Below are 20,252 nucleotides of genomic sequence, written 5' to 3'. Positions count from 1 at the left end.
ATCACATTTTTGTATATTTTGGTGTTGCCCTACGTGGGATAGCTATGCCCTGATGTGGGTCCTGTAAACACTGTGCCACTGGAAACTACACTCGACTGAAGAGCCCCAGTTAGGGTGAAACCATTCCTGGGCTGCTTGTGTCCCAGTTCAGAAAGACACCTGACTTAGCAGTTCGGGCTGGACTGGTCCTACTGCAGCAGGGTCAAGGCTGATTTGCACATGGCTGGTGCTAATCTGAGGTGGCATGGTTGGCAAAAGAACAATGGGTAGGAATGCTACCCCAGCGATTGGCAGTGACTGGAATTATTGAAAGTATCCTCCCATCAGCTTCTGTGTGTTTTTATATCATGTACATCATAATTAAAGAAGCAGAATGAATTTGCACTGCAATGTGACCAAAGTGCTGATGCATTAACCCCTGCAGCAAGTGGTAAAGTGCTGATGCATTTCTCAATGGAAGCAGTGGTAAATACACTGGCACTTTGGTTGTATCATGAACACAACTTGTCACCACACAGATCCATTATGTTTGCTTTCTAGTTATTATATGAGTGATCCATAGTACCAGGTCTGAGTTTAAAAAGGATGATAAAGACTGATTGTGACAGTTATACATCGCCATCAAATATGCAGATAATCTGGATGATGTTCATGTATGTCATTACATCTTGATTATAAGATATGCTGAAAGAGACCATAGAGGCAACATATACACTGAATAAAGTGGGGTTTGGTGAGGACCATTTGGGACTCCACAATCCAGTGTGACCACTTTAGAATAAAAGTAGGTAAAGAAACCACTTGACTACAACTTGAAAGAAAAGATTTCAAGCATTTTAATTCTTGAGCTCTTAGACCAGTTTCTCTTAGTTGTAAAATAAAACTGGAATGGTACACAGTATTTGTGAGAAAGTCATCTTTTTAGCATGTTCACCCCAATTTGTTCTGACTGATACTGGTGGTAACTGACCATGACTTTGCCCTGGGCTCTGCTAACCAGGCCCAGGGCCAGTGCTCTGAATGAAAGGTATATGGTAAAGTGGTACTATTACAATTGTCAATGACAGACTTGCTCTAAGACCCTAGTATATAATAGGGCAAGGGGTTTTAAACCTCCTATAAGTCCCTAGTATATGATAAGGCAGGTAAGTTTAAATGCTCAGTAGATTTCCTGCACTGGAGTGTGTACTGCTGTGCTGCCTGGTGTCATTTTGCAGCCTTGCAGGCTGTCTTTAAAAAGTAAAATGTGTGCAATTTTGGCTTTGGAATTAAAGGTACTTCCAAATTAATAATCAACCTTATGTTCACATATAGGTCATCCCTAAGATCCTCCCTAGGTACCCCAGGGGCTGGGTGTCATGCAACTAAAAGCAGGGACTTTATAAAAGGTGTTTTATAAGTCCCTGTGAGGGGAAAAACTGCCCATTTCATTTTTCCTCATTGTAGATACTTAACTCAATAGGCTAACATGGGAATATTTCATATATGTATAAATATTCCTAGGAAGGAGTTAAATGTGCCATGAAAGAACTTAAAAGATGGTACTAATAAATCCAACAACTTGACAACGCTGAATTTACCGTAACTAATACAGAAAAGAAGTTATAGGACATTCTTTTCTGTAAGTCAAAACCAGCCTGCTATTGGCCTCTCCTGATTTGTCAGCCTTAACAGGATTAGGCAGGCTACTTTGATTAGGTGATAAGTGACCTGCAATGAGGAGAGGTTATCTGATGGGGGAGTTCTGCAGCTGCAGAAGTTAGGCGAGGAAGGGGCTGGGTAAATCAAACTGGGCTTCAATGGAAGCAGCACAGTAAGGAATGCCCGCCAGGCCTGCTCTCTCACTGTGTATCCCACAGATAGATAGAAGGGCCCAGAAAGGCATCTGCAGATGGCCTGGAGGTGTTAATGGAAATGAGCCACACTAGCAGGACGACTTAGCCAGGTCTTGCTCCCCTGGAAAGAAATCACCCCTCCTCGATTTTAAAGTGCAGTGCTTTATGGTACAAGAAAATGCCACACTTTGGAGGAAGCTGCCATGCTTTTGGGTGACACCCTGCATCTCATTGGATAGGAGTGTCCCCTGCTTGTAAATATGTCTGAGCTGCATTGCAACTCAGATCTGCTGCATGAAACCACCAAGACAAAAAGGACTGCCCTGCTGATACCCTGGTCTGCAACTCAAAGGACTGCACTCTGAAGTACCACTCCTGTTGCACATTGGAATAACAGCCCTAAGGACTTTGTCTTGGTTAAAAAATAAATGAGAAATGTACTCCCTGAAAGCAACAGGTTAACAGAGCTTGCCTGCACCATTTGTCACAAAAGTCCCAGCTTTGAGTGCGTCTAGTGGACTTTAAAGGATTTGGTCAGGTGCCTCGTGGGAACTGATGGATTAAACCCAGATCTGTGACTGGGGGTAAATGTTTGATTGGTTCTGCATTCCGTCCATCATCTGTTGTTTTTGCATTTGTTGCCACAAGTGGGAAGTGTATACCCTGACGTGGGTCCCGTGCTCACTGTGCCACTGGATTCAAGCTAGCCTGGCTGATGAAGGGTGATGCCCTGAAACTGGTCCCAGAATGCTTGTTTCCGGTCCAGGGAGGACCTGGCTTGGCAGTTTGGGTTGGACTGTTCCCATGAGGAACAGGGTCAAGACTGATTTGCATATGGCTGGGTCCAAACTGGAATGGCATGGTGAGCAAAAGAATGATGGATTAAACCCAGATCTGTGACTGGGGGTGAATGTTTGCATTGTTCAGCACTCCGTCCATCATCCTTTTGTGTTGCTAAAGTATCTCATAGTTACGGCACATTTTATTTTGACGCAGGGCAGTGCAGCAAAGTGACTTGCTGTGCTGCCCTGCGTCAAAAAGTAGTAAATAAGCCCCTTAGTTTTTTCAGGTTGTGTATCTATTTAGACTGTGCACGAATACTGCAGTAATCTGTAGTATGTTACTTAAGAGAAATTTTCTTGAGTTGGCAAGCTGCTGTCTTCATGATCAGTGTCGTTGAGCTGGTGTATTTGGGTACTAAGAAAAGAGTTGTATTTGACCCTACCCTTCGCTTACACTTCCTGAGTTAACCATGGACATTTTGACCAGGAATACTCTGGTGGCACCTTGATAACATTACAACCCCAACTTGTTAGCTTGGATAAAACATAAACATTTCTTTCAGGAGAGGAGCGGTGCATTGGCAGACCCCTACAAGGCAGAACACAGGAATTCAGTGGCTCTACTTATTTGATCACCGGAAACTACTGCTAAGGCCTAGGACGTGAGGAAGTGAAGGTTTGAAACATGGGCCTCCCCTGACCTAGTGCATGCGTTGGGTGGGTCTCTTTGTTTTTTTAATTGAATGGATAATCAGAAGTTAAGTTTTCTTGAAACGCAACTTGCCAGAGCTGATGTGGGTGAATACAAGTACTTCTTGTGAATATGCAACATCCAAAAGAGATTTTGTGCCAGCTGTTTGCTATTTTCCCCAAGGTAAGAACAATCGTAGTTATACTCATAAATGTTGTCTCGCAATCAAAACCAAATTAAACATAAATAAACAAAATAAACTACATGCAGCATGTGTTTTTGTTCCAAAGTGCGAATGTGCTTCAGAAAGATACTTCATTAAGAATGTGGCGCATTAAAAGTGTAGCTATCTGGGTTTTATGGTGAAAGCTTCTTAAAGACTGTGGTTGGTAGATCCAGGTACCTTTAATTCAAACAGGACAGACCTTTGGTGAAGCATTTAAATAATGTTAGCTACCTGGTTTACTACTTTTATTAATTTATCTGAGCGCTTAGGCGCCGACTGATCTTTTAAGTGAAATCCAAAATCCAAATCAAATAATCGAAAACAAGAAACGAGGATCTCTGTTCACATTAAAAATGCTACGAACTGTCAGTTTCTCATCATGCAAGCCATGGTCAGATAGAAAAATTAGTATATCAAATAATTAACATTAATTAAGAATTGATGTATGTTCTCAGTTATTATATTTTATCTTACTTTGGAAAAATCCCCAATCAGATTTTCATCTTCAATATCGCTCTCTTTCATTTGCTGGATGCTTTCCTCTACCTGGTACAAAAAGAAACAAACATGAACTACAGGACGCAAAGAATGCCTGAAGCGTGAAACGGCAGATCAAAACTTGGAGGGGATGTTTATAAATGTGTTACAATGTCTCACAAAGTTATCAATATGCTATCAAGAGAGGTAGTCACTTTTATTATGAGACCCTTTCAGTTATTTAGAAATCAATTCGATTTTAATTTTATTTGGAAAGATGATTTTCGTCATGTTGAAGTCATTTCATTCCAATTATTTTGAGGGGACGATGCCCAAAAACCCGTTATAAGTGTTTTCTAATGTGATATAAAATAGTTTTTATAGTGCATAACTAGTAAATAAATGATTGTGTAGCTAAGTGCGAGAGGAGTAGGCAACTCATAGAGCAAATATTCTTCTCCTTAAACCCAACATTAACTTAACTGAACATTTCCAACAGTGTGTATTTTGAGCAAGCTCGGAAGACCTTTCTAAGTTTGCCGAAAGACCGCTTGTAATCCGTACAGAAAATTTACATTTTTGAGTTAGGAGGCTGAGATGTAATTTACAAGCTTTGCGCAAACAATAATGTCTGGCTGTTTTTTATTATTTTTAAATATTAAGTAAAGGTCCTTACAGCCGCCATATTGGGATCAGGCACTGGTGTAAATGCTATTGTAGTTGTACAAATAACTCTGTGTTTGCTGATTAAGGCTTTGCTACTACAGTGAATGCTACAAAAATAAAGTCACACATCAGGAGTAATATGAATAGTGAAGTCTCGCCACAGAAAATGAATAATGCTTCTCGAAACTCCTTTAACAAAGCCGACCTGCTTAAAAAATGTAACTTCCATATTTCATATTTAATATTGACACTGACACATCGTGTACACTCCTGCTTAATCAAACATATATATTATAAATACACCAGTAACAAGTTTTCCTGTGTCAGCTTACTCTCATGGATACAAAAAGACCACACACTTATGCTCTAATAACAAAATGTGCTCAGGTAAACTTACGCAAACAATTTTAGAACCCTTTCCCAAATTTGATTGTGAGGCGACAGGGATTCTAGTCCTATAGGTGGCCGTACACCCTCCATACTATATAAGCCCCAGGTTAAGAACCCTCATTCACCTATGGAAAGCCTGACTATTGTCGAGCTCAATGACAACTCAGACTCGACCTATGACCATAACATTTACTTTGGCATTACTAACTCCAGGCCCCTCCAACACCGAATGAGATGGTCCATTACTGATAGAACCTTAGGAGATCTACAGGATCTGGAAGGTATGACTGAAGAATCACCAAGTTGGGAGAGCATGCGGTCACTGCTGCTTCCGCATCTATCGAGCCTCCGCTGGCAGCAAGGTCTGTACGCTCCCATGGAAGCAGCATTCACCAGAGCATGGACAACAGCCCGATGGTCCTTCCAGTTGGAGCAATAAATGCAGTTGCAAAAACTCTTTACTATGTCTCTTTCTCCATACTATCCAAACCCAGAAAGCTGATCTACAATTGATAGAGCTAAAAAAGAATCACAGATTCTTTGGACACACACCAACCTGCCATGGATGTTGACCACAATATTCTGTACAATTTGGCTAAGAGCTTTTTTTAGCACCTTAGGTTTGAGGACATCACTGAAGAAATTAGACTTCTACCATCAAAGTTGGAGAACTGGCACTCAAGCAATTTGCTAGGCGATAAAGACCTCTCTACTGGAATTGGTGCACATGCTTCCTCCTTGCCTGCCTCAGATCTATCCAATGGAAGGGACAAATATAATCTACTGGAAAATATGAGCCATCATTATGCCGCAGAAAATGTTCAGAATGTTCCACTAGAGCCAGAAGTTCTAAGTTTTAACACCATGGAAGCCTGTGGGACACACTGGGCAGTAGGCATGTGACATGGTCTGCACCAATGCCTTATGCCTAGTAGAACTGCAGGAGCTATCTTTAGAACTGGTGGTGCCCAGGACAACTTACTTTGTTTGACTTCCCTCTAATGACCACCATCTCCATGGATTCCCTCACTACCTCCCTCCAACATTGGCCCTCATCTTCCTTTATTACTTCTCTTGCATGTATTTAATTTGTTGTATAGCACTACTCTTAACAGTACACAATATAAAGAGTTATGTGTGTAAATCAGTCTATAGGTAATGTTATATAACACAATGTGGATTGCAAACCATAGGAGTCACGTCATTCATACTATTACACAGTATATTTCAGGAGAGTTTGGTCTGAAGAAGAACAAGAGATTTAAAACGAAGCACAATTGTTGGAGTGGCTTTACTAATAAGAATGTATTTCTACCCAAATTAACCTTTTTTAGCAACATTAGTATAATGAAAGACAGGAAAAAACATAACGTTCAAGCCCATACCATGCAGTTTGCACACAGCTCTTTGATGACAGTTCATAGGTCACTGTGCTGTATTAGGATTTAACTTATGAACTGCAAGTAACATAAGGATCTCTGTACCAAAAAAGCAGTAACCCACAGAGGTAGGCACATAAAGTACAATTCTGCACTGTGCATTGTACACGTTCTTTGCAGCAGGCATATTAAACCTCTGCCCTACTTTGTGCTCAGTCAATACTCCCACTAGACAAAGCTCCAATCTCTTTCCAGCAGAAACATTAATCCCCAGAGTTATCTTGACATTTTTACTGTTGCCTGAATACTGTTGGGTAAACAAAGAACTCTACAGCAGCTGCCTTTAAACTCAAAAGTTGTTCTAAACACTGAACACGGCGCCCCTGCCCCAGCTCAGCGCCAGGTGTGACTGCACCTGGTGCACCTCCCTACAGCTGGCCCTAACTGCACACAGAACAAACTGCGCACTGACCATAGCCAATGTTCTTTTCAATTAGACCCAACATTACTAAAGATATGGAATGCTCGTTTATTAGACTTGTCAGAATTGGAGCCGTACTGCCAGGGCCTAGAACCAGTATCTCTTCTGAAAAGCTTCTTGAATTTTGCCTCCAGCACATCCATTTTTTGGCCCACCCATGTTCCTTCGCAGCCCTCTCAGATCCAGAATGCTGGAGCCGGACGTGGGTACACTACAGTGAGGGGTGATTGGTCCATCTGAAGAATGTAACTACTCCTGGACTACTCTGTTACGTTACACGCTATACCAGAGGTCTTCAAACTGGGGGCAGGCCCCCCTAGGGGGCTTCAAGTGATCCCAGGGGGGCACCAGACTCTTGATAAAAGAAGCATTATACAGATACCAGGCCTTTATTTTCTGCAGAAGCATGGTATTTTATTTTTAAAAGGGTAACAATACTTAACCGTAATGTTTAAATAGGTCTAGACATATTTAAACTTGCCATCATTATAAAATAATTATGAAAAATTCAGAGGGGGGGCAATGATTTTTAATTTTCAACTGCGGGGCGTGGCATTAAAAAGTTTGGAGACCACTGCGATATACGCTGAGAGTTAGGTACTTTGGATCATAATTTCTTGTGTTGTGTTAAAAAGCCACCAGGGGGAGCTATAAGACGTGTTTTGAGATTGATATCACAAACCCATTTACATATATTTGTGTATATTGTGTCCAAGTACGTTACGACATGATTTTTAACAAACTACATGTACTAGTTGGATAAAAGTATTGTTGTAGCAATAAATATAAGAAAACTGAGGTGCACGGTGTTTACTTACAAGGGTTAGACAAAAATCGATCCATTTACCTGACAGATCTAGACAAACACAACTTTTTTACGTCCTCTGCTGTCAAGCAGCTCGCGCACAGCTGCTGTAAAACTGAAGCATCACCAGGCCGGGAAGGCATCAGGTCACTGCTGCTTGTGCATCTATCGAGCCTCGGCCGGCAGCAAGGTCCGTACCCGCCCACGGAAGCAGCATTGACCAGAGCATGGACAACAGCCCGATGGTCTTTTCTGTTGGTGCTATAAACGCAGTCGCAAAAACTCTTTACTCTGTCTCTTTCTCCATACTATCCAAACCCAGACAGCTGATCTACAATTGACAGAGCTAAAAAGAATGACAGATTCTTTGCACAGAGACCGGGGATAGCTAAGGTTTGCAACATAGAGTCAAACTAAGGCAGTGACACCACATAGTTGCATCTTGACAAACCGTGGAGGTTTGATGTTCAGTAACACTGCCAAACACGGACAATAAATCGAAACAAACACACGGAAAGGCTAATCGTGCTTACGTCACTTCCTCGGGGGTATCACCAGAGGACACATATAACTAAAACAATAAAGCGCAATAAAAGCATATAAAGCCGAGTCACCATTTACGGTCTCCGTTACTCTCGTCAGGTGGCGAGAGGGCATCTGACAAATCACATCGCAAGCCTTGTGATGTCTTGCTACTGCGAATAAAAGGCAAAGGGGCCACCAGTGCATGTTCCTGTCCCTTTGCGATTCGCATATGAATGTGCGAATGCTTTGCGACCGTCCTCCTGGTCCCGAAGAACGGAATGTTTTGCGACTGCCATGGCAGGTGGCAACCATTCACAGTGAGAGCTATCTACATTTTGCTCTCCGCTTTTACAGACCGGAGGTGCAAAGAGAGAGGTTCTACGAGGCCTCCATTCCTGCAGGCACTACTCTTCCGAAGAAGCTAGAATTCAACTAATGCGCAGTTAATATTCATGAGAGGGGCGGGCGGCAGCTTTTTACGGAAAGGCCCTTTTCTTGTGCAAGGCGTTGAACGTCAGCTGCTCTGCAGAAGGAGGGAGGCTGGTTGTAGTGCATTCTGTGGCATCCTACGCCCGAAGAGAAGTCAGTGCCAAAGCTAATACTCAAACTAATACTTCACAGACCCCGAACAGTCTGTTTTTGTCACAAGCACGTAGGCAAGGTTGAATGTTGCAAGATGGACTCAATTGTGCATCATTTAACGGTGATATATGCTGCAAATGTAGCACTTAAAGGTACAATATGAGCACATTCTAAGGACATAATTAATCGCCTCTCAACGTTTGTACTCCGTCTTGTTGATTCACATTGAAGCCAACCTCCCCCCTTTGTAGAAAATACAGCTATTTATTATGGAAGAGAAAACATGTTCAGCAAGTCCGATGAAGAATGTGTTCCCTAAATATAAAGATATTGTTGTGGGTGGAAGCCCCGTAGCACTATATTTAGGTCGGCCTACCAGACAGTGCAGTTGTTTTGTTTCAAAAAAAATATTATGGACTTATCAAGAACTTACTAAATGGTGTTGGCAGCTGCTTCATTGCACTTTTTTTTTATATTCCATGTATTTATTCTTTTCTTTGGGCGATGCTGCGCGGCACCTTGTCGATGATGTACAGCATCGTCAAAAGGCACTGCATAGCCAATAGGCCCTAAAGATAAGACATTGGCTTTGCCAATGCTTGTTTAGCACTATCTTGTCTATCCCTCTCAAGTGAAATGCTTTGTGTAAAGTACATGCTGTGTTGCACTCAGTAGAAAACAAGCAGATATGTTTACACACTTCTTGCATAAAAAGCTGTGCCTGTTCATCTGGGGTCCCAGCTGTGTTTAAAACCTTTCTTCAAAATGTTGTCTCTGGTGTTTTCTTTGCCCGCACTTTAAAGCTCCTGGAAGTACCTCTCTTCAAAGGCAGACACGCATGGTGAACCGTATTGGACATTACAGATGTGTAACGCAAGTGCCTCATTAATAAGCACTTTGTGATTCAAGACATCCGATGCAGAATGTTTTGCATTTTTCTAAACTCGGGAGTCCTTTAAAGTAAATGCTTCTTTGTGGACTCTGCAGAATAAACGCGGACGTGCATGAAGAGTGAAACAAAACATTTTCATATAAAAAAGAAAATATTTGTTCTACCTTGTTTTACTTGTTTTTACATTTTTAAGATGTGTGCTTTCATAAGCCCTCCCACTAGTCCAGGAACTGGGGATATCCAGAGCATCTGAGCAAAAGTCTCAACCCTTTGGAGCCTGGATACAGGAATCAAGTGCTGAGAAGTCACCAGTTAACTTCTGGAAAGCATCAGCAATTGCACCGCTTTCCATGTGCAGCGTTTTAGCAACGTTTTATCTTTTAACTTCCAAACAATTCATTTCTTGACATCTGCAAATCAAGTGGCAAATGAGAGGTTATGTATGCATTTTAAAATAATGTTTACACAAAATCTATATGGAATATGTTTACTAACTGCATTTCCTGCGTGCATCCGTGCTATTTGCACACTTAACACAAACTATAATTAATGAACTATTAATTCATGTATCAAATACAACCCTACATCCTTCTGGAAGCTCTACCACCTCGTGTCAAATGTTTTTGGGCCCTGCCCTATAAGGCGACCCCAAGACGAAATGGGGAAAGTTTCTTGCATAGTAAAAACGCGAACAGAATGCATTCTGGGGAAGTGGGATTTCGTTGTTTACATCGCATTGTGCATTGCCTTGGAATCATTAAACATAGTACACGTTGCCACCCTGACCTGTGTTGTGAAGTGAATGCCAGAAGGTCATTCTTAAAAGACACTGTTTCATACACGTGACTGCCACTAGTATCATTGGGCAGTCGTCCTGTCCATCATGGGAGCAAGAGGCCGGCCTTTGCGAATTACAGGTAGTGAACCACGATAGCATTCTGCACCACGCAAGAGATATATATTTCCGACCAATAACTCACATTTCAAATAGAAGACCTCAATTACCTGCACATCTTCAATCACGCCTATCAATGCAGCCTAACTGCCTGGCAGTCAAAGTTCAGACGGTTAAAACGTGAGAGGAGCAGTGCGTAATTTGTGCTTATTGTTTCCGGTGTGGAGCGCCAGCACTTATTTTTAAAGGGCCGGCACTTATTTTTCTGCCTCAAGCGTTTATTGCGAGCAAAAGGCATATATGGGAAAGACGGAGGAAGAGAAAAACGAAAAAGCGACTCAAAGGGATAAAGCAAAAAGCTGCCGAGTGAGCTGAAGGGGCCGGGAGTGGCTTTGGATGGATTAAAGAGGCCCGAGATGGCTTCAGGATTACGCCGCTTCAGTATGCCATGCTCGCACATTTAATTGCAGCAGACAGGCCCATATTTATACTTTTTCAGCGCCGCATTTGCGCCGCTTTTTGACGCAAAAACGGCGCTTATTTACAAAATACAATTGTATTTTGCAAGTTTGCGCCGTTTTTGCGTCAAAAAATGATGCAAATGCGGCGCAAAAAAAGTATAAATATGGGCCAGAGTTTCATTTGAGAGCTTTGGGCATCAACACGTTTTTATTTACAAATTAGGCACTGGAGAGGAAGTACCAGAGGGAACACAGCCCCAGCTTAAGAAATCCCTCTGGATATCAAGATGGATTGCTCACCGAGCTCTGACACGAAATAATGAAAAACGTGGCTTACCTCAGGTACATTAACCTGTGATAAGGGTTATGTTCAAGGTAGACTTGCTGTCTTGTTGCATTAGGTCTAAATTGTGTTGGGCCTTGTGCCAAACTGCCTCTGTTGGTGAACATGGCACTTCAGAAATTAATTCCATTTCATACGAAGATGGATTCAAGGCGTGGCACTGAGAGAAACGGCAAAGTAACGGTTCATTGGGGTTTGTTAAATTTTAACAGGAGCATTTTCCAATGGGTGGAGACCCTCAAGTCGTTCCACTATGTCGATCTCCTTCTTCCTTCATAGTTCATAAAAAATCTTCCTAAATTAAAGTCTGTCATTTCCCGTTTCTGTCTTGTGTTCGCTGCCATTTTTATTTAGATTTTGTTTCTTGCCCCGACAGTGCAATTCACGTTCCATATCGCCCTCATATTCAGCCTTAGCTGACCAAAAATATATTAATTGTGCTTTTTTGCTGCCAATCACTTGGAAACCAGTGCACATTTGTCTAGGGAATGGTTTTCTAGGTGAATGACTTCACGTCTCCGTGCAATCTTAAAGGGAACAGCTGCGGAGTGAAATATCAAGGCCTCGCCTCTGTGCCTTTCGGTAACAGCACTTTCTTGCGGGATATCAATGTTCCAGATCTTCTTACATGTAAGCATCTAGGCTTGAAGGTACATGATCACGCAGTGTTCTAGAAGGATCTTGAAGGGTGGCGTAGGCAGCAGTAAATTGATAGGGAAACTGTAGAGTTAAAACTACAAACCACACTGCAGACCAAATGTAACGTCATACTTTTTAGATGTTTTATAAGTACAACGTGAAACCACCGCATTCATCAGTGTGATCCACATCATGGTCATTTTTACAAAAATCATACGATCCGGAGGTCTGTGAGCACGGGTACCTCGATGTCTGTTTGGATGGGTGTCTGCTGTTCTGTGTGACTATCTGCAGGTGAGTCGGTTGTGTGTCTGGATAATTGTAGGGATGTTGCCCTGTTTGCACACAATGTGTGATCTATATCAGTGTCGGTGGATTGTGTGCTCTTGTGTGTATATAAAGCAACACTTACTGGCTTTGTTAATGTTTGCGTTTTTTAGTTGTAATTGAAGCATGTTTCACAATCGTATTTTTCGTGTCAATCAATACAATTAGAAATATTGCTAGCTGCAGAATATAAGGTAAATAAACACGTTTGGAGTGGGAGAAGGTTTGGTCTGTAAAGTACCTTTTTCATCTATCCTTGCTGTGTCTGGGCTAATGAAAGACGAATACCGCGCAAACGTCCATCCCTCCTTCCCTCAGTCAGACCTCCATGTAGAGCATTACCCCATCTCCCTTGCCTAGCGCCTGAAGACCAGAAGGTGACCCCTGCTGCTGTTGCGGTTGGTGGTTCATGGCACACCCACCACGTGCTTGAAGACACCACTATCTGCGGCCACTTACAGTAGGTGCTGCCCGGGCATCCAGTCGGTGATTGCTCCCCCTTCTTCGGCGATCCTGCCGCCTCTTGCAGAAGTTCTGCTTCCCGCTTCCATCTCCAGGGAGGGGCTCCGGGCTTCGAAAGAGGTTAGTAAGTTTCATCCGGAATTCTTTCTGCAGGAACGGAAAAAAATTGAGGTTCAAGTAAGGTTATCATGGGATACCAATTTGAAATATGTAATTGGTCTAAGAAATGTGTTGAGATACTTGTAAATATGTAAGGTTAAAAAAATATTTACTTTAATGTTAATAATAATGCAGCTCCGCACATCAATAATTGAAAATGATTACAGTAAGATCAAAACATAATTTTAATATTAAACAGATTTGTGATCTCTACAAAGGGCACACCACAGGCTATAGTTATTTGATTATTAAAATGTGAATCCAAAAATCATGTGTGTAGAAGGGACCATATATGTCTTTAAGAAAAAGAAGCATTAATACTTAACTTTTGTCTGGATTTCCCGATTGAAAACTTTTTCCTTCTAACTTTTTTCCCTACAAGTATTTTATTTTGTGAACTGTTGGTACTGGGTGAAAAAGGAAGTGGCACCATAACAGGACAGAAAGTGCAGCCTGCAGATCCCGAGAGCAACACAAGTGCAAATTAGGCGATCCCATTTCCCTTTGCCTCCCACCAGGTTCAGATATTTGTTAACTTTGCCAAATACTGCTTCACTCTTTAATTGGTGATTCTGCCCTTACAATTGATCTTCAATCCATATATATTGTAATCCTGCCTCTCCAACCCCAACAAACATATGCTTCGTGGTCCTGCCTCACTTACACATTCATCAATTGCAAATAGGGTTAATTTCATTCGGAAAAATTGCATATTTCTCACACCATCACACAGGAAGTATGCTCTTCTCTGTAATGGTGCAGTGTCTGCACAAGGAGCTGCTCAAGCGCCTGCACAGGAGCACACCCACCCTTCCTCTCAGGAGCTCACCTAGGTACAGGTGCTAGCTTGGGTGAAGGAGGGCACCTTTTCTCTGTTGGGCAGCCTCAGGGCGCACTGGAGCCTGCACGAGGCTGGCCCCTGTCCTGTGGCCATAGCGCTTGTCTCAGGACCAACCCAAGATGGAAAGATGTTACTTCCGGCCTCTGGTTCTTCCTGCTCCATCATCTCATGGACGAGGATTGTCACCTAGGTAACAATCTACAGCCTGGAGTGGCGGAGGACAGCAGCAGGATCTTCCCGAGCATGAAGAAGGTACCGTTGTGCAAAGACCTGCCCGTGACTGTGTGCAACGTCATCATGTGAGCCCTGGGGCGAACAGGAGGGCTGAGGTGCAAGATCTCTTCACGGTTGTCAGCAATCTAAGAGCCCAAGTCCGCTGCCACACTACTCCAGCTGGTTCGCATCCGTTACTAGGCGCGGGGGTCAGCTCTGCCCACAGCAGCGAAGGACACGGGGATTCTGCTGCTTGTGTACAAGGACAAGAGAAACTCGAGGCTGGGAATTTCAACCACTGCAGACTTACGCAAGGACTCCTCTGCCCAAACAGCAGAACTGTGGCATTGTTAACATTATTAGCAGACCCACGCTTTCCCATTCGGATTGTTTCCGATTCAGCTTTCTGTGTAAAAGGTTTTAATCATGATTTAAAACAATGCCAGCAAAGTGCTTACAAAAGATTCAATGGGAGATTAACTAAGGGGAAACGGCTAAGGAAAAGGTAACCAAGTGCAGAACAGTCCACTTTTTGTGGATGCGCAGGGCACTATGGCACATCAGCGTTAAGAGTGAAGGAATATCCTCCAAAGGGAAAGCAGAGATGATATAGCGACGAAGAAGCGGAAACAACCCTCAAATGTGCAGTCAGGATGAGCTTAAAAACAAACGTCGATCCAGACACTGAATTAGCAACAAAGGCAACTTTAAAAGCACAGAATGTACGAAACAATTTCATAGCGAAGTTAATATACCCTGGCGCCTAAGGGCAAATCTACTATGCCAGTTATTGTGGGAGAGGGGGGCACTTTCCAAATAATACAGAATGGGAGGATTTCAACACAGAAACCCATCCATGAAGGACTGTCCCCAGTTCCTGTGTTAACACAGCTTCATCAAAGGTAGTGGTTACCACTAATGCCACAGCAGACAAAAAACTATATGCTATAATTCATAGTTTGTTAATTAATGAATCCGTCTTCCATAGTGAGATCCATGCCACGTCCTTTCTCCAAGGCTTCACAGCCTCACAAGTATCCTTTAGTTGCTACAGACGGTTGGACCAGATTCATCCGGGTTTGGCCAGAGCCACCTGGGTCTGGTCACATCATCACAAAATAATTTCTTTAGGGATCGTCAAAGTATGCACTTTTGAGTTGTGTGTAGAAATTACGGATGGGTTTAAAAGTACGCTGCCGTGTTCCTTTGTATTTGTTTTCAGGCAACAATAAAAATGTGAAGATAACTCTGGTGATTCGTGCTTCCGCTGGAGAGAGATCAGATAAAGTTGCGCATAAGGTTAATATGCCTGCTGCAAAGAACGCGTGCTCTGCAGACCAAAGCACTGTATTTTATAAGGCTAGCTCAGTGTATTGCTTCTTCTGTCACAGAGTTTTTTTTTAATTACAGCAGTTCACAAGTAGCGATCCTACTATAGCACAGTGACCTATGACCTGTTTTAAAAGAGATGCATGCAAACTGAATGGTGCAGGTTACAACGTTATGTTTTTATCCAGTCTCTCATTATCCTAATGTTGCTTAAAAAGGGTTTGCTTGGATAGAAATACATTCTTATTAGTAAAGCCAACCCCAATCACTGTGGTATGTTTTACATTTTAGGTTTGTGCTTCCCGAGACCTAACACTCTTAAAATATACTGACTACTAGTATAGATCACATGTGGTTCCTACATCTTGTAATCCTCATGATCTCATGTAACATTTCCTATGGGCTAATTCACACATATATAATTCATTGTATCCGTATAATGTGTGTTATGTAAAGTGCTCTGACACCCTACACTGGTATGAGTAACGCTATAAAAAAATGAAATGCATGTGAGAGAGGGGCTATGGGGAAATTCAACGCACTGTTGACAGGTGGTAGTGAGGGAACCTGTGGACAAGAAGGTCGTTGGGGGGGTGCTGAAAATGATTGTCCACCAGGCCCCACCAATGCTAAAGCTGATATGCGCTACTCTGTTCTTCAGCCTAACAGGAAGAACACTGCTTTTAATACCTTCGTCCTTTTTAGGTTTGGCCTTACACAGCTTTAGATGAAGGCACGATTTTGCATACAAGATTAAGGAATAGGCTTCATGTTAGCTCTGTTCAGCCATTGGTTTGATTCGATGAGCTCCATCATATCCATGTCATCATCGCCATTGAGGATGCCTGTTTAACATGCCCAGCGGCTCCCTGTCATCCTGCCGCCCACTGCTCCTGCTGGTGAGTCCACATCCAATCCTGCCACAGAGATACTTTTGTCTTTCAGCTCAGCCGGCAGAACCTTGTCATCCTGCTGTCGGGCAGCTACTGCCTTTCAGTATTTCTAGAGTCTTCCTGCCATCCAGGGAATGGGCCACGGGTGCATTTCAGTGCCCGTGGCAGAAACGCTCCTCACTGTCTTCCTGCCTCTTTGCCAATGCCTGTTTTCTTACAGGACCACATGTAGTTACAACCTAATTGATGCACTTGGCTGAGCATTTAAAAAGTGCTGACATAACGGCGTATCAGGCTCCTCAAAACCATTAGTGAATTACTACCTCATAAACAAGAACAATCTAAACAACTAAACAGGGTTACAAAAATGCTAGGAGCACCTAATGACCCTCTGGAGGCATCTCAGGGCTCTTACATCTGCAACTTAAAGGGAATACTCAAGACTGGCAACAGTGTGTCCCGGGACCAGTCCCTGAGGTGGATGAGTGTTGGATCCATATGTTGTAGTGAATTTGAAAGTCACAGGAATCTTGTCGAGCCCACCCTTCCTCAACCATTCAATGTGGCATCTGGAACACGTTGAGTACCAGGTGGATCTGTGGTGACTGTGTCACCCCTGAACCGGAGAGTCTCTAGGAAAAGGTGGTTTCTCTTGGTCTTCTGTAGAATGTGAGGGATCCCTGGACACTTCCTGAAGTATGGGACATTGATTGTCCTCTCTGAATGGTGACCTTGGACCGAGTAATGCCTGGCATATAGAACGAGAGTGACTCAGATGGTTGGATAAACTTAGATAAACAGATACAGCTTCTTGACCGTTTCACTGTCTCTAGTGTTAAGTGACATTGACTTGGCACTTGTCAGGTCCTTCAGTGATGATGCTGTCAGTTTCCGGGTGCCACCCAGCTACACACCATCACGTCTCTACATGTGGTAAGCACCTTATGACTTCACGATATTTATAACAATGAGTAACAACACCTAAAAGCATATCATGAAATTACACCACTTACTGAAACCAATAAATAATACTACAATCATAGTCTTTTCTTTCATAGTGTTAGTCTTAATGTGGTGTGTAATCTCACTGATGAGTAGGTTATCTACATGTGTAATTTCATCTGTTACATCAGGGGTGAAGATAGGAGCATTAAACTGAGTTACAATTTGCATGGCTGTTATTGATTGCAAAAATAATGAGAGCTGTCTTATTCACAGGTAACTCTTCTTAAGCTAAGTCTGCACACAAGCCTGATAGTTGTTTTGCTCAGACTGATAGCAACATGTCATTGTAGCTAATGTTCGATCTACTTTGAATTAGGTGCCTCAAGATTCAACTCCTAGTTGTTCTTAGGCCCCTGCCCAAACAGGTGGTGGATGAGAGGGGTGTGCTTGAGTAGCCTCATAAGAATGGGCAGAAGGCCATGTGCTACCAGAATTTACGTTTTTGGTTTATCCTCAGTACTTTGCTTGCATTCCTCACAAGGTGCCCCACCGTGCCAACTTCCTCCTTTGAGTTAGATTCTGCCAGTTAATTCATAAAGGGCAAACGTTCTGCACGCTGGCACAGTCATTCCATCCAGAATTGTCTGATCCAGTGCCTGCTATTTAAGTCTTCCCTCCAAAACCTAGTCCATGTTACAACTTATTCAAAGTATGGTCCTGTTTAGGTCGTAGGTTTGACCAGGTTTCAACAGCCCTTCATAACCCGCACTGGCTACCTGTGGCACAGAGAACTGAGTTTAAAACTTGGGGCCTAGTTCACAGGGCTTTAAACACTGCAGGCGTCCCTGCTATCCGGATGGAAATCACGCTATATTTGCTTTTCTCTACTCTTTGCTCTTGCACGTTTTATTCAGTTAACATCAGTTATACCCACACGATGCCTTCATTCTACAATCATTCCTTTCCCACAGCTTGCATGTTACCATCCACCGTTTGTAACACCACTGATGCTCAAGGCATGGTGACAATTTTCTCCACGGCTCGTACAACTGTTTTGGCAACCTTGGAAGACACTGCCTCCCCTTCTGGATATGGTCAGCATTCATCTGACCAGGAGATGCGGGCTATGTAGCAGGTACAATAGGCATTGACCTGCAGGTGAACACTTGTGTTATACTTATTCATCCTAGTTGACAATTCACGAGTGAAGGCAAGAGTATACTTGGAAATCCATTACCTTCGTATGTGTCGAAAAATACACCACTGGATTTTGTGACTTCCGTAAAAACCCTAGATCCCCTCGATATACAGGGGCAAATCTAGAAGGGGACAGTTTTAACTGTTTAGAAAAAAGTCTGTAAATAGGCTGCTCTGATCTTCACAATTTTCCGTGAGTTTACACACTGTGGCGGTATTATGGCTGGCTGATTGCAGAGTGAATCCAATCTAGATGTTTGGCAAGTGCCAGGCTGACAGAGAATTTTTGGCTCCCTCAGTTGACCTTGGAGCGATACCAGAACCCTCTACACGATCAGTTTCTATATATATGTTCTCATTTAGAAACAATCTGGCATATTTAATTCTAGTAGAGGTATGGAAAATAAAAATGCATCACATGAACACAGCAAAGTATATGCTATGGAACTGCCTTAGGAACTTAGGGCCAGATGTAGCAACCGGTTTGCATGTCGCAAACTGCGAAAAACGCAGTTTGCGACATGCAAAACGGCCATCGCGATGCAGAGTCACATTTTGTGAGTCGGTACCGACTCGCAAAATGTGATTCCGACTCGCAAATAGGAAGGGGTGTTCCCTTCCTATTTGCGACCACATCGCCATGCTGAGTTGCTTTATGACCGCGAAAGGGGTCGCAAACCAACTCGCAGTTACCACCCACTTGAAGTGGGTGGTAACGCATTCGCAAACGGGAAGGGGTCCCCATGGGACCCCTTCCCCTTTGTGAATGTCGCTGAAAATATTTTTTCAGAGAAGGCAGTGGTCCAATGGACCACTGCCTTCTCTGAAAAAATGAAACCAAATGGTTTCATTATTTTTTTGAATTGCAACTCGTTTTCCTTTAAGGAAAACGGGCTGCAATTCCCCCCAAAAAACTGCTTTATTAAAAAAAGCAGTCACAGACATGGAGGTATGCTGTCTCCAGCAGGCCACCATCCCTGTGAGTGCAGGGACTCGCTATCGGGTCGCAATTTGCGACCCACCTCATAAATATTCATGAGGTGGGTCTTTGCCACCCCCATAGCGAGTCGCAGAAGGTGTCTGAGACACCTTTATGCATGCACTTTTGCGAGTTGCAATTTGCGAGTCGGTATGACTCGCAATTTGCAAGTCACAAATTTTTTTCTTGCTACATTTGGCCCTTACTTCCATATTGCAGAAAGAGCTGCAGCTGGTTGTATGGCCCTTCCTATAACACATATTGTGCAAACGCACATATTGCACCAGTACAATCAGAAGTGGCTAGTTTCTCATTTTCATGGGGTCATCACAGCATGCATATGAGAAAATGCCTTTGTGCATGCCTGCATAATATTTCCTTTGCTGCCGCACAGGCAAAAAGGCCCTTGGATGATGCACTAATGCATTTATCAGCATTACTGAGAAGGTCCATCGTCTAAAGAGACTGCAGAGGACCTCAAGAGGGTTGGTACTGTCTTAAAGTTCACCACCCTGCTGGGTACTAAAAGCACCCTTTCGTAGACTGGGGCCTTCGGCAGAGAGGTAGGGCATACTGTTGCAGACCACAGATCTGCTATTCCCAACAGCGCTTTCTTCAGTGCATGCGTGAACACAGTCATCTGACAACACTGCATTGGCTGCCTGCAGACTAGGGCATTGTAATGCTTAATTTGTAAAAAATAGAAGCCTGCTGGTGGCGCTGCTGATTGCAGGAGCCAACGGATTCATTGAGTCGGGAGGGGAGGGGGGCGAAGTCTGTCAAAATCTTCTGCTTTCTTTGGAGGACAGTATGTTAAGGAGGTCCCCTGGCCTAAAAG

The 20,252-nt window shown here is 43.1% G+C and overlaps 1 protein-coding gene across 1 annotated transcript in view; it reads right to left on the bottom strand.

Moving 5' to 3' along the window:
• LOC138302052 (M-phase inducer phosphatase 1-A-like) overlaps positions 1–20,252 on the bottom strand; it is a 118,867-nt gene that overhangs the window by 44,911 nt on the left and 53,704 nt on the right. The window contains exons 6-7 of the mRNA XM_069242452.1: positions 12,856–13,005; positions 4,009–4,080 (exon numbers count right to left, since the gene is read on the bottom strand). Of these exons, the coding sequence (XP_069098553.1) occupies positions 4,009–4,080; positions 12,856–13,005 (222 nt within the window). The remainder of the gene's footprint in view (positions 1–4,008; positions 4,081–12,855; positions 13,006–20,252) is intronic.

Source organism: Pleurodeles waltl, chromosome 6 (assembly GCF_031143425.1).
Source record: "Pleurodeles waltl isolate 20211129_DDA chromosome 6, aPleWal1.hap1.20221129, whole genome shotgun sequence".
Classification (NCBI taxonomy): Eukaryota; Metazoa; Chordata; class Amphibia; order Caudata; family Salamandridae; genus Pleurodeles; species Pleurodeles waltl.
Note: the sequence above shows the minus strand (reverse complement) of the source record. Positions and strands in the feature narration are given on the sequence as shown.